The 12,500-nt window shown below is 43.9% G+C and overlaps 1 protein-coding gene across 1 annotated transcript in view; it reads left to right on the plus strand.

The window, feature by feature from the left end:
- The window catches only part of ptpro (protein tyrosine phosphatase receptor type O), a 55,992-nt gene that overhangs the window by 17,564 nt on the left and 25,928 nt on the right, over positions 1-12,500 (plus strand). The window contains 8 exon segments of the mRNA XM_053313839.1: positions 432-439; positions 441-924; positions 1,704-1,865; positions 2,939-3,135; positions 7,048-7,168; positions 7,334-7,527; positions 7,703-7,814; positions 8,845-9,008. Of these exon segments, the coding sequence (XP_053169814.1) occupies positions 432-439; positions 441-924; positions 1,704-1,865; positions 2,939-3,135; positions 7,048-7,168; positions 7,334-7,527; positions 7,703-7,814; positions 8,845-9,008 (1,442 nt within the window).

Consider the following 12,500-nt stretch of genomic DNA (forward strand, 5'->3'; position numbering starts at 1 on the left):
CAATGACTCAAACTGGGGTGTGATGTCATTCCCAGAGAGGTAAATGGGAAGCAGGACTAACTGGAGCAGCTTACTGTGCAACTTTATTTGTGTTTTTAATGCAGTAATATCAGAACAGACTCATCTAAGAACACAGACAGAGTAAATGTGTGTGGATGTGTTATCTGGTTCTGGTTCAGGAGTGGACTCAAAGGCTGGTGGTTAAATTAAAGGTGTTTATTGTAATAAATAGAGAGTCGGTCCAGGAATCTGAATCTGGCTGAATACTGGAAGTCTGATCAGCATGAAGAATATGAATTATCAAATTACATGAGAGAGAGAGAGAGAGAGAGAGAGAGAGAGAGAGAGAGAGAGAGAGAGAGAGATTAGGTCCAGTTAAACATTAAAGCTTGTATTTGTGCCCATGTGTCACCCCCCCCCCCCCTCCACAGTGCCGTTCCCCCCCCCTCAACATTTCCCATAAGATCGTGGACCTGAGCCAGCGGGCGGCTCCGAGTGAAGCCCACCAGGAGAGCCGGCGCTCCTCCCGTCCGGCCCGAGACGTCCTGATGATGGAGGAGCAGGAGGAGGAGGAGGAGACGCACGCCGACGAGGGCGAGGAGAACCTGTCTGAGGAGGCGCAGGGAGACCCCACCCAGCCCCCCTCCAACCTGACGGCCAGCGCCGCCAACGCCACGCAGCCGGACCCCCGCAGCGCCTGGCTGGAGCCCACCGAGGAGACTCTGCTGGACAAAGACGACGAGTTCGTGAACGCCGAAGTGCCGGAGTACGAGGACTCCAACGAGCCCGGCTCAGCCATGGGGGTCCCGCCCGAAACCTCCGTCCTGCCCACCAAGCTGCCCCCCATCCTGCTGGAGCTACGCTGGCTCCCACCCAGACCCCCAACCACCTACGACTGCTTCAACATCTACATCTACAGAGACGGTGAGCAGATACCAGCGGTTCATATTAACACTAAAATAAATCATATCTATGTTGGCTCTTTGCAGGACTGAGTACGTTTTAGCTCCACTCCGTTTATTTGTGCGTCTCCATCAGGGTTAGTTCCTGGTACGAGCCGATACTAACATGTGACATCATCAGACTGCCGGCCTCTGATTGGTCAGAGAGTCACTGGAAGAGTCATGAGCACGACGTAGTAAGAAGTAAAGAAGGAAGGAAGGAAAATAAGATTAGAAGGAAGGAAGGAAATAAGGAAGAAGGGGAGAGGGGAAGGAAGGAAAAGAAGACAGGAAGGAAAGAGGGAAGAAAGGGAGGGAGGAGGGAAGGAAGGAAGGAAGGAAGGAAGGAAGGAAGGACAGACAAGAATCAAAGCCGGCGTTTTTAAATACAGCGTTCCAGCGATTCGGTTTCTCTTCTCTTGCTTTGTGTGAGACAGAAAGACACATACAGCAGCAGGAAGGAAGGAAGGAAGGAAGGAAGGAAGGAAGGAAGGAAGGAAGGAAGGAAGGAAAAGAAGGAAGGAAGGAAGGAAGGAAAGGAAAGGAAGGAAGTGTGTGAGACAGAAAGACACATACAGCAGCAGGTACACCATCACCTCCATGTCCTCCATTGGTTATGTGTTTGTGTTGCTATGACGACCCCGCTCACGTTGAGGAGGAACTATAGTAACGGAAAACGTCCTGGTACCGAGCTGAGCTGAGCCGAGCCGAGCTAGAACTAGAACCAGCTTTATTGTGATTCTGTGTTTGGTGTTGTTTCAGGTAACTCGACAGAAACGGCGACGGTGGACGAAAACACTCACGAGTTCTTCACGGAGCTGACGGAGCCGGGAACGTACCGGGTTCAGGTCACCACGCTCAGCTGGTCCGGAGACTGCGAAGCCCGAGAGAGCGCCGCCGACACGGGCTTCACCTTCTACCTCAGTACGTACAGCAGCCGGCCAATCAGAGAGCAGCGCCCGGCCAATCAGAGAGCAGCTAATGTTCTCACCAGCCAATCAGACTCTAAATAAATCACTAATATTCTTTCATTATTGATCGGATTATCAGAAGCTTACTCGACCAATCACAACCCAGCGATTCCTCCTGATCAGATCAGCTGATTGGGGCCTTTTTTTTATTTATTAATGTTTTAATGTTTAATATTATTAGTGTAATATTTTGTGGATTTTGGGCTTCTTTAGGTCATCAAATTTCAGAATAAAAGCACATTTAGGGTGTTTTTACATCTCTAATAAAAAGGGGGGGGGGAGTTACATTAGACCCTGGACATTATGTAAGGGTTAAATATTTTCAGTTTTGTGCATTTTGAGCCACTTTAGACACTTTAAGTCATCAATTTTCAGAAGCCTTGTTAAAAATGCCTCACTGTCTTATTCTACATTAAGTCATGATGTATTATAAAGGGGTAATTATTGTTTATATGTTTTTAATGGAATTAGGTTTAAAGTGTAAGAACAGCTGTTAAGGTTTAAATTAAAGACGGTTTTAAAGGGTTCAACATGTTGATGGTTTCAGGTTTACTGCAACATTAAAGTGATAGAAAGGTAGAAATAAAGAGATAGAAAACTCCTTAATCATACAGAAATATTAAATATTAAAAACTACTGTTACTCTTTCAAACCCTTCAACACTCACAGAGAGCATTTTAAAATAAAGCTGTTAATATTAATGTTTATTAAACTTCAAATCTTCCTGAACAGATCAGATAGTATTAAACATCCTTTACATTTCCATCTTTAGTATCTTTATTCCTATTTATTTGATTTTTACTTATTACTTATTTATTTTTTAATTTTATGATTTTTTATTTTATCTACTTATTCATTTATTTATTTATTATTTTCTTTCTTTGTATTTTGCATTTCACATTTTATATTAGTTGACCTATGACCTGTATGTGTGTATAGTGTAAATGTATAACTGTATTCATCGTGCTCTAATAAAACATTAACATACATTTCCATGTGTATAATAAAAGCTGTCTCTGGTTTCAGGTCCTGGTGGGGAGCTGCTGGAGGAGCTCCGAGAGCGTCCTGCAGCCGTCAGCATCAGACTGCTGAACTCCAGCACGGCTGCTGTTTCCTGGGCTTCATCCTCAGAGAAACACAACGGCAGCCTGGTGTCCGTCATCTCTACGACCTGCTTCAAGCCCAGTCTGAGCCAGAGGATGGAGAACGCCTACTGCAGCGAGGTACGTCTGAACATCTGGAGTACGCTCAAATAACATCTGCATCATCAGGAGCTTTACTTTATTTAAACTATTACACCTGTTTCCAGGGTTATTATAGTTAACTAAAACTGAGACTAAAACTAAAACTAGCAATGAAAAAAATATTTAGTTAACTGAAACTAAATAAAAACTACAATGAAGAATGTAAAACTAACTAAAACTAAACTGAACTGCAGATAAATTCAGCTTTGTTTTCGTTGTTGTTTCGTTTTCTCCTTCGGTTACTTCCTGTCCTGCAGAAGCCGCTATGCTGCTACCCCGAACCCCTGACCCCTGACCCTAACCCAGCCGTGGTTAAAGAATGAAATTAAAAAGGACTTGATGATAAACCATATTTGGTGTCACTTATTCTTTCATCTTTTTCAGCTTCTACAAGTCAAGACTTTCTCTTAATACCTGAAAAACTAAAACTAAATACAAACTAAACTAAAACTACTAAATCACTCGTTGAACTCACTAAAACTAAACTGAAATAAAAAAGCAAACTGGAAAACTAAATAAAAATAAAAACTAAAGAAAATTTCAAAACTATAATAATAACCTTGCCTGTTTCCACTCAGATCTTAATCAAATCTGAGATGCTTTGGTCTAACAGCGTTTAGTTTACTATTCATTTTGATTTAATGTAAATAAACAGATAAAAAAGGATGCTGAAATAACTGCATCATGATGTCAGTGTGTTAAAAAGCCTGAATTCATCTTTTCTCAGGTCTGACAAGCAGGTAACTTTTAAAATGTTTGTTTTTTTAATCTTTGTTCAGCAGAGATGATTAAAATCCTCACATTACATACTGAAGTAGAAGTTCAGATACTTACAGACTCTGGTCAAAGTACTGATTCAACTCTGAAATGAACCTAAGTATAAAACTAGCGATGCGCGATATTATCGGCTGATATTTACTTAAAAATGTAATATCGGGTTTTTATAACCGATGTTTGTCCTGTAGGCTTCAGCATTTCCGAGCCTGCTTGAACGCAGCATGGGACGTTTACCAGCGCGCGCTTCATGACGTATAACAACAACAACAACACGTTAGACTCGCGGGTCGTTAACCGTTTAAAAAAAACCCTGGCTAACCGTTGCTAACCCTGATTAACCGTTGTTGCTAACCCTGGCTAACCGTTGTTGCTAACCCTGGCTAACCGTTGTTGCTAACCGTGGCTAACCGTTTAAAAAAAAACGTGGCTAACAAGTTCATTACCTCCTCGTTGTCGTTTTCTCTGTGATGTTTTCGGCGGGTCGCCTCTGTGACGTCTTCGTCAGAGTCCGGTGGGTCCCAGAGCGATAGAGAGGGGGTCAGGGTCTCTATGGCTCCGGTGGGTCCTATCTGGGTTCTACTCTGCTGGAGACACAACAGCTGAGAGGAGGTGAGAGGACTTCCTGTAAAGGTCCCGCCTCCAGAAACGGGGCTGATGTCTGGGTTAGTGTACTGATAGTAAATGATGCAGAGCAGCAGAATAAATGCAGCAGTGACATGTCTGCTCTTTTTAACATAACTTAAGTTGAAGTAGTTCTCTTATTTAGCTCAGACAGTGTTTACATGCAGAAAGCCATGTTGTATGTATGTTTGCATCCAGTGGAGCTTCACAATAAAATGCATCCAGTGGAGCTTCACAATAAAATGCATCCAGTGGAGCTTCACAATAAAATGAGACTTAATGTGTTAATTCAGTAGTAGGAGAAATGTTATGTTGTTACAGTTTAGGTGTGAAAAGCCTGAAAATATCGGTATCGGAGATTAAGAGTTGGGTAATATCAGATATAAACAATCAGTGGACACAATCTAGTTTTGCTGCAAAATATATATAATATAAATAATAGGGCACAGTGCTCAGCATGTGTTCATATAGTAGAGTCTCACTGCTGCTGACATATTCCTGCTCTGTCTGCACAGTGTTGGACTTCCCTTCAGCAGCACATTTAGATATGAGCGGGGGGGGGGTTAACATAATATAACCAGCATGTAAGATGCTTATTATTGATGACAGCAGCTGATGCGTGTGTGTGTGTGTGTGTGTGTGTGTGTGTGTGTGTGTGTGTAAACTGCACAGCCATCTGACTGGTTGCTTTTATTTCACAGATCTAAATACATGAACAGTGAAAAGCTGTTTTTTATAAATCCGTCCATGACTGACTGTTAAAAGTCACACTGCTGCTGCTTCTCTGACTCATAACTCGTCTAATCTGAACGCATATTTTTAGATCCACAGTGACTTATATTTCCTCAGGACATCATTAATTGTGACATTTAAGTGTGACACAAACTGCAGAACCTGCCTGAGAATCATCACTAGTCTGTACGTCTCATGTTTTACTGCATAGAAACGCTTTAAATGACTTTTAATGGAGACTCAGTATAGGAACTGACAATTATAACAAATCACCTGAACGCTTCACGAGTTCATTTGATTATTTTAAGGTATAATTTCAGTGTTTTCTTGTGGTTAAAAGTAGATTTTTAAAAGTATTTTCACCCTTTAAAATCCTTCATAGTTTAACTTTTAAAGGCTAAAGCATTATGGGAAGTGTAGTTCTTTGTGATTGTCTCCTAAATTGAAATGAGAACGAGGAAGAAGAAAAAGAAGAGTGTTAAAAATGTATAAAACAAAGCATCAGCTGACAGTTAATGGACGTAATGGACGTAATGGTTCACTGCTGCTGAATCTTTAATGTGTTTTCTGTGAATCATCGTCGGCTGAAGTTTGGAAAACGTTCCCGGCAGGAATCATCGGATCGGACTCGGCTTATGTTCGACTGTGAAAACAAGCGATGGTGTGAAGCCGCCGGCTGTCTGAACAGACTCTGTTTGTATGATTCAGGGACAGGTGTGATCCAACGCTCGCTGCCTGGGATTCTCAATATTACACTTTTTATTCAATGAAAACGTCACAGTAAGAAACATTAAAGGAGACAGAGTAGTGCAGACTGTTGGTGCCTTGCTCTGAGGCTCTGCTGCAGACTGTTGGTGACTTGCTCTGAGGCTCTGGTGCAGACTGATGGTGCCTTGCTCTGAGGCTCTGAGGCTCTGCTGCAGACTGTTGGTGCCTTGCTCTGAGGCTCTGAGGCTCTGCTGCAGACTGTTGGTGCCTTGCTCTGAGGCTCTGAGGCTCTGCTGCAGACTGTTGGTGCCTTGCTCTGAGGCTCTGAGGCTCTGCTGCAGACTGTTGGTGCCTTGCTCTGAGGCTCTGAGGCTCTGCTGCAGACTGTTGGTGCCTTGCTCTGAGGCTCTGCTGCAGACTGTTGGTGCCTTGCTCTGAGGCTCTGGTGCAGACTGATGGTGCCTTGCTCTGAGGCTTTGAGGCTCTGAGGCTCTGCTGTAGACTGTTGGTGCCTTGCTCTGAGGCTCTGAGGCTCTGCTGCAGACTGTTGGTGCCTTGCTCTGAGGCTCTGAGGCTCTGAGGCTCTGCTGCAGACAGACTGTTGGTGCCTTGCTCTGAGGCTCTGCTGCAGACAGACTGTTGGTGCCTTGCTCTGAGGCTCTGAGGCTCTGCTGCAGACTGTTGGTGCCTTGCTCTGAGGCTCTGAGGCTCTGCTGCAGACTGTTAGTGCCTTGCTCTGAGGCTCTGAGGCTCTGCTGCAGACAGACTGTTGGTGCCTTGCTCTGAGGCTCTGCTGCAGACTGTTGGTGCCTTGCTCTGAGGCTCTGAGGCTCTGCTGCAGACAGACTGTTGGTGCCTTGCTCTGAGGCTCTGAGGCTCTGCTGCAGACTGTTGGTGCCTTGCTCTGAGGCTCTGAGGCTCTGCTGCAGACTGTTGGTGCCTTGCTCTGAGGCTCTGCTGCAGACAGACTGTTGGTGCCTTGCTCTGAGGCTCTGAGGCTCTGAGGCTCTGAGGCTCTGCTGCAGACTGATTCTCTGTTGACTTCTTTTGCAGGAAAACACAACCAGAGACATCATCACTAACCTGACCCCCGGCGCTCAGTACAGAGTGGTGGTTTATCACACCAACGGACCGCTGATCAGCCCCCCGTCTGAACCCGTCATCATCGACATCGGTGAGACACAGATACACAAAAACACATACACACACATACACATACATGTACACAGCTGGTCATTCTACCCTCCTGTAACATTGTGTGTATGTTACTCTCTGTGTGTGTGTGTGTGTGTGTGTGTGTGTGTGTGTGTGTGTGTGTGTGTGTGTGTGTGTGTATCAGAGCCCACAGGTGTGACGGAGCTCTCTGTTTATCCTCTGAGCCCGACGGCCGTCATCCTGAGCTGGCAGCGTCCGTATCACGTCGCCTTCCGCAAATACATCCTCCAAACCTTCTTCTTCAACCCCGTCACCTTCGCCTCCGAGTGGACCACGTACTACGAGATCGCTGCCACCGCCTCCGTCATCGCCTCCGTGGTAACACACACACACACACACTCACACACACACACACACACACACACACACACACACACACACACACACACACACTGAAACCTCATAGCAGGGACAAACTCTATGCATATGAACTTTTCTCAGTGTTTTTACGACATCACCAACGCTGACTTTTTTGTTCTGTGTTTTTCCTCAGAGAGTGACCGACCTGCTGCCGGCTTGGTATTATAATTTCCGCGTTTCCATGGTGACGTGGGGCGACCCACCGCGCAGCTGCTGCGACAGCTCCACTGTCAGCTTCGTAACAGGTACGAAGACTTTTCATCTTCAGGTTAAACAGTTCGTCTTTGATGAGCCGTCATTGAGTCTCTGTGGTGAGATGATGAATCCATAAATCAGTTAAACTAGATTTAAAAGCAGCATCAGGTTTGTTAAAATGTACATTTAGTATTTTTGTTGGTTTTCTATCATTTAAATGACATTTGCACCATTTTTTACCAAAAGTCAGACTGAATGCTCCTGAAAATGTCAAATGGTGTAACCACAAAATAATGATAGATATTAAATATGTGATCAGCTACAGTGTGTTTAAGTGGACTTATACTAATAATGACTTCATTTAAAACATGTAAATGTTTCCTGGTCTCCATGGTAACCAGATGAAATGTAATATTTAGAACAATAGTATTCCATTAGCTTTATTTAATATAAAAGTTATAATGTAAGATCATGCCTAACTAGTTGATATGGTGTTAGGTAGGAAGGAAGGAAGGAAGGAAGGAAGGAAGGAAGGAAGGATGTAAGATCATGCCAAACGAGTTGATATGGTGTTAGGTAGGAAGGAAGGAAGGAAGGAAGGAAGGATGTAAGATCATGCCAAACTAGTTGATATGGTGTTAGGTAGGAAGGAAGGAAGGAAGGAAGGAAGGAAGGAAGGAAGGAAGGAAGGAAGGATGGATGTAAGATCATGCCACACTAGTTGATGTGGTGTTAGGTAGGAAGGAAGGAAGGAAGGTAGGTAGGAAGGAAGGAAGGTGTTTTATTGACTATTTACTGTTTTTAAGCAACGTTCAATTATCTGGTACAAAGTTTTTATGGTTACACCACTTAGACATTTTTACCATAATCCTCTAATATATTCTCTCTAAATGGATTAAAAGCAGAAATTTGATGCTGGGTCCACAAAAAAAGAATGTGTGAAGTTATTCATACGTTTATTTTCACATTTTAACCCTTTAAATTTAAACTAAACCTCATGGACACAAAGAACCCTCTCCTATCCTGGATATTTAAAGCAGGTTTTGTGGTGGTGTAACTAAAGTCCTCTCCTCTCTGCAGCTCCTGAAGCTCCTCACATCTCCTCGGTGGATTATTCTCACGGCGTTCTGTACGTTCGCTGGACGTACGGCGAATACTTCACCGCTCTGTCTCACTCCAGGATGCTTCACTGGCAGGTCGTCGTCGTAGCGAAGAAAGGCCCAGAGAAGAGCTACTCCATCGATGTGAGTCAGACATCCATCCATCTATCCATCCATTATCATCCATCCATCCATCCATTATCATCCATCCATCCATCCATCCATCCATCCATCCATCCATCCATCCATCCATCTATCCATCCATTATCATCCATCCATCCATCCATCCATCCATCTATCCATCCATTATCATCCATCCATCCATCCATTATCATCCATCCATCCATCCATCCATCCATCCATCCATCCATCCATTATCATCCATTATCATCCATCCATCCATCCATCCATCCATTATCATCCATTATCATCCATCCATCCATCCATCCATCTATCCATCCATTATCATCCATCCATCCATCTATCCATCCATCCATCCATCCATCCATCCATCCATCTATCCATCCATTATCATCCATCCATCCATCCATCCATCCATCCATTATCATCCATCCATCCATCCATCCATCCATCCATCCATCCATCTGTCCATTCCTCCATTATCATCCATACATCCATACATCCATCCATTATCATCCATCCATCCATCCATCCATTATCATCCATCCATCCATTATCATCCATCCATCCATCGATCCATTGATCCATTATCATCCAGCTTCTAGCTTCTTTAGTATCTTGTAGTAATGTCAGTCTTCAGAAAAAGACTCAGCAGCTTCGCTCTAAAAATCGACTTATTTCATAACTAAGGACCCTGGAAATGAAGCTGGTATCTTTATACAATATTCATCTTTAATTGATCATTTAATTATAAAAAAAATAATAAAAAGTTTTCCCAGTTTTATTTTGTGGAAGAGCTCCAATAGCTCTGGAATGAACTTCCTGTTAAAGCAGCACATTAATGAATGAACTTAAAGCCTCTAAACTGTCTCTTCTTGTAGTTTCTTTAGAAGTTTTTGGTTTGGGAACATTTAGAAACGTTCTGGTCATTTTCGTCTCCTCTGGGAACTCTGCGACGGAGTCCGTAGATCTGAAGGTCCGTCAGGTTCTTTAAGTGGTCTCACCAACACAGTAACGACAGCAGTTTGATGTCTGGATGAACTGGAACATTGTGTTTGTTCAGCGGTTAGGTGAGGTTACACTCTGTAGCAGCAGCTTGTTATTTCGGGATCGGGCCGAGCAGGTATTGATTATCTCCTCTGGGTCCGTTCACTGGTCCAATTAGCAGCAGAGGGACGACCTGCTGTCTGTGCTGCAGGAGACGCAGCTCGGCTTCTCCTCCACGAGCCAATTATCATCCGGCAGAGACTGTTCCAGGGTCAGAGGTGCTGTCTGAGGTTTAATTGGCGCGACTGAAGGCGCCCACACTCCCACAGACACCACTGGACTTCAGTTCAAAAGGAAAACTATAAAATAACTATAAGTGTAAAATATAACTACAACTATAAGATATAACAGATGATTTTGAGGCGGTTGCTATGGACAGAGTTTTGGGTTTTCCAGTTTTTTGCAGGCATTACTAACTGGTTGCTAGGCGGTTGCTATGTAGTTTTTGGCAGTTGTCATCAACAGGTTTTTACTGGGGTTGTTATTAGTTGCTATGGTGTTTCTATGTGGTTGCTAAGGTGTTCTGGATGATTGCTAGGGTCGTAAGAGTGTTCCAAACGGTTGCTATGGCAGCTGCAACTGTGATTCCACATAGTTGCTGTTGCATTTCCTGGTGGTTGCTATGTCAGTAACAGGTGTAAATATGGCTGTTGCTGGTTTCTATGGTGGCTTTATGTGGTTGCTAGGGTGTTCTTATAGTTCTGCAGCTGTGTTATTGATGGTTGCTATGGCATTTTTGTCTGGTTACTCAAGTGTTCAACTTTGTTGGTGTTGCGTTTTTTGGTGGTTGCTATGTGTCTGCTGCTCTGTGACTGGCTGTTACTAGGTGGGTATGAGGTGGTTGCTATGGTGTTCTTGATGGTAGCTGTGGTATGTTTTGCTATGTCAGTAACAGGTGTAACTATGGATGTTGCTGGTTGCTATGGTGTTTCTATGTGGTTGCTAGGGTGTTCTTCGTGGCTCTAATAGGTGGTCTCCAGGGTATTCCTAATGGTTGCTATGGAAGCTGCAGCTGCGTTATTGATGGTTGCTAGGTCTGTACAATGTCTGTTGCTAGGTCTGGTTGCTGGGTGGTTGCTATGTCAGTAACAGGTGTCACTAGGGTTGTTGCTGGTCGTTATGGTGTTTCTGCTTGGTTGCTAGGGTGTTCTTTGTGGTTATAATAGGTGGCCTCCAGGGTATTCCTAATGGTTGCTATGGCAGCTGTGGCTGTTATATTGATGGTTGCTAGGTATGGTTGCTACGGTGCTCCACATAGTTGGTGTTGCACTTCTTGGTGGTTGCTATGTGGATGCTGCGCTGTGATTGGCAGTTGCTAGGTCGGTATGAGATGGTTGCTATGGTGCTCTTGGTGGTTGCTAAGGTGGGATAAATATTGATGTTAATTGAACAGTAATGAAACCTCAACAGTCGTCCCAGTAAAGCAGATTTGATTAGATAATGTGTTTTTTATATAAAGTGTATTATTCCAGCATCTCTTTTATCTCTTTACATTTTCACTGAATCATTTTAATTTCACTTTAATTAAGAAATCATGAATCTTAAGTTAATAAGCTTTTAAAAGCCTCGTAACGTTTCCTCTTCATGGTGGAGATGAAGCTGTTTCTAACATGTTGAGCACGTTTCTCTCCTCATTAACCCTTAAACAAGCAGGAGGGAAAATTAGATGTAAAAAATCCTTACTAGTTATACCATTTGCACCTAAAGTAAGGAAGGAAGGAAAGAAGGAAGGAAGGAAGGACAGAAGGGAAGAAGGAAGGAAGGAAGGACAGGAGGGAAGAAGGAAGTAAAGGAGGAAGGAAGGGAAGCAAGGGAGGAAGAAGGAAGTAAGGGAGGAAGAAGGAAGGAAAGGAAGGAGGGAGGAAGGAAAGGAGGGAAGATGGAAGGAAAGGAGGGAGGAAGGGAGAAGGAAGGAAGAAAGAAAGGAAGGACAGATGAAGGAAGGAAGAAAGGAAGGACAGATGAAGGAAGGAAGAAAGGAAGGACAGATGAAGGAAGGAAGAAAGGACAGAAGGAGGGAACATTTATCCTAACAGCTGAACTTAGATCTAAGGAAGGAAGGAAGGAAGGAAGGACAGATGAAGGAAGGAAGGAAGGAAGGAAGGAAGGACAGATGAAGGAAGGAAGGAAGGAAGGAAGGAAGGAAGGAAGGAAGGAAGGAAGGAAGGAAAGGAGGGAAGAAGGAAGGAAGGAAGGACAGGAGGGAAGAAGGAAGTAAACGAGGAAGGAAGGGAAGCAAGGGAGGAAGAAGGAAGGAAAGGAAGGAAGGTAGGAAAGGAGAGAAGAAGGAAGGAAAGGAGGGAGGAAGGGAGAAGGAAGGAAGGAAGGAAGGACAGATGAAGGAAGGAAGGAAGGACAGATGAAGGAAGGAAGGAAGGACAGATGAAGGAAGGAAGGAAGGAAGGACAGATGAAGGAAGGACAGATGAAGGAAGGAAGGAAGGAAGGA

The sequence above is a fragment of the Scomber japonicus genome, chromosome 23 (genome assembly GCF_027409825.1).
Source record: "Scomber japonicus isolate fScoJap1 chromosome 23, fScoJap1.pri, whole genome shotgun sequence".
Lineage (NCBI taxonomy): Eukaryota > Metazoa > Chordata > Actinopteri > Scombriformes > Scombridae > Scomber > Scomber japonicus.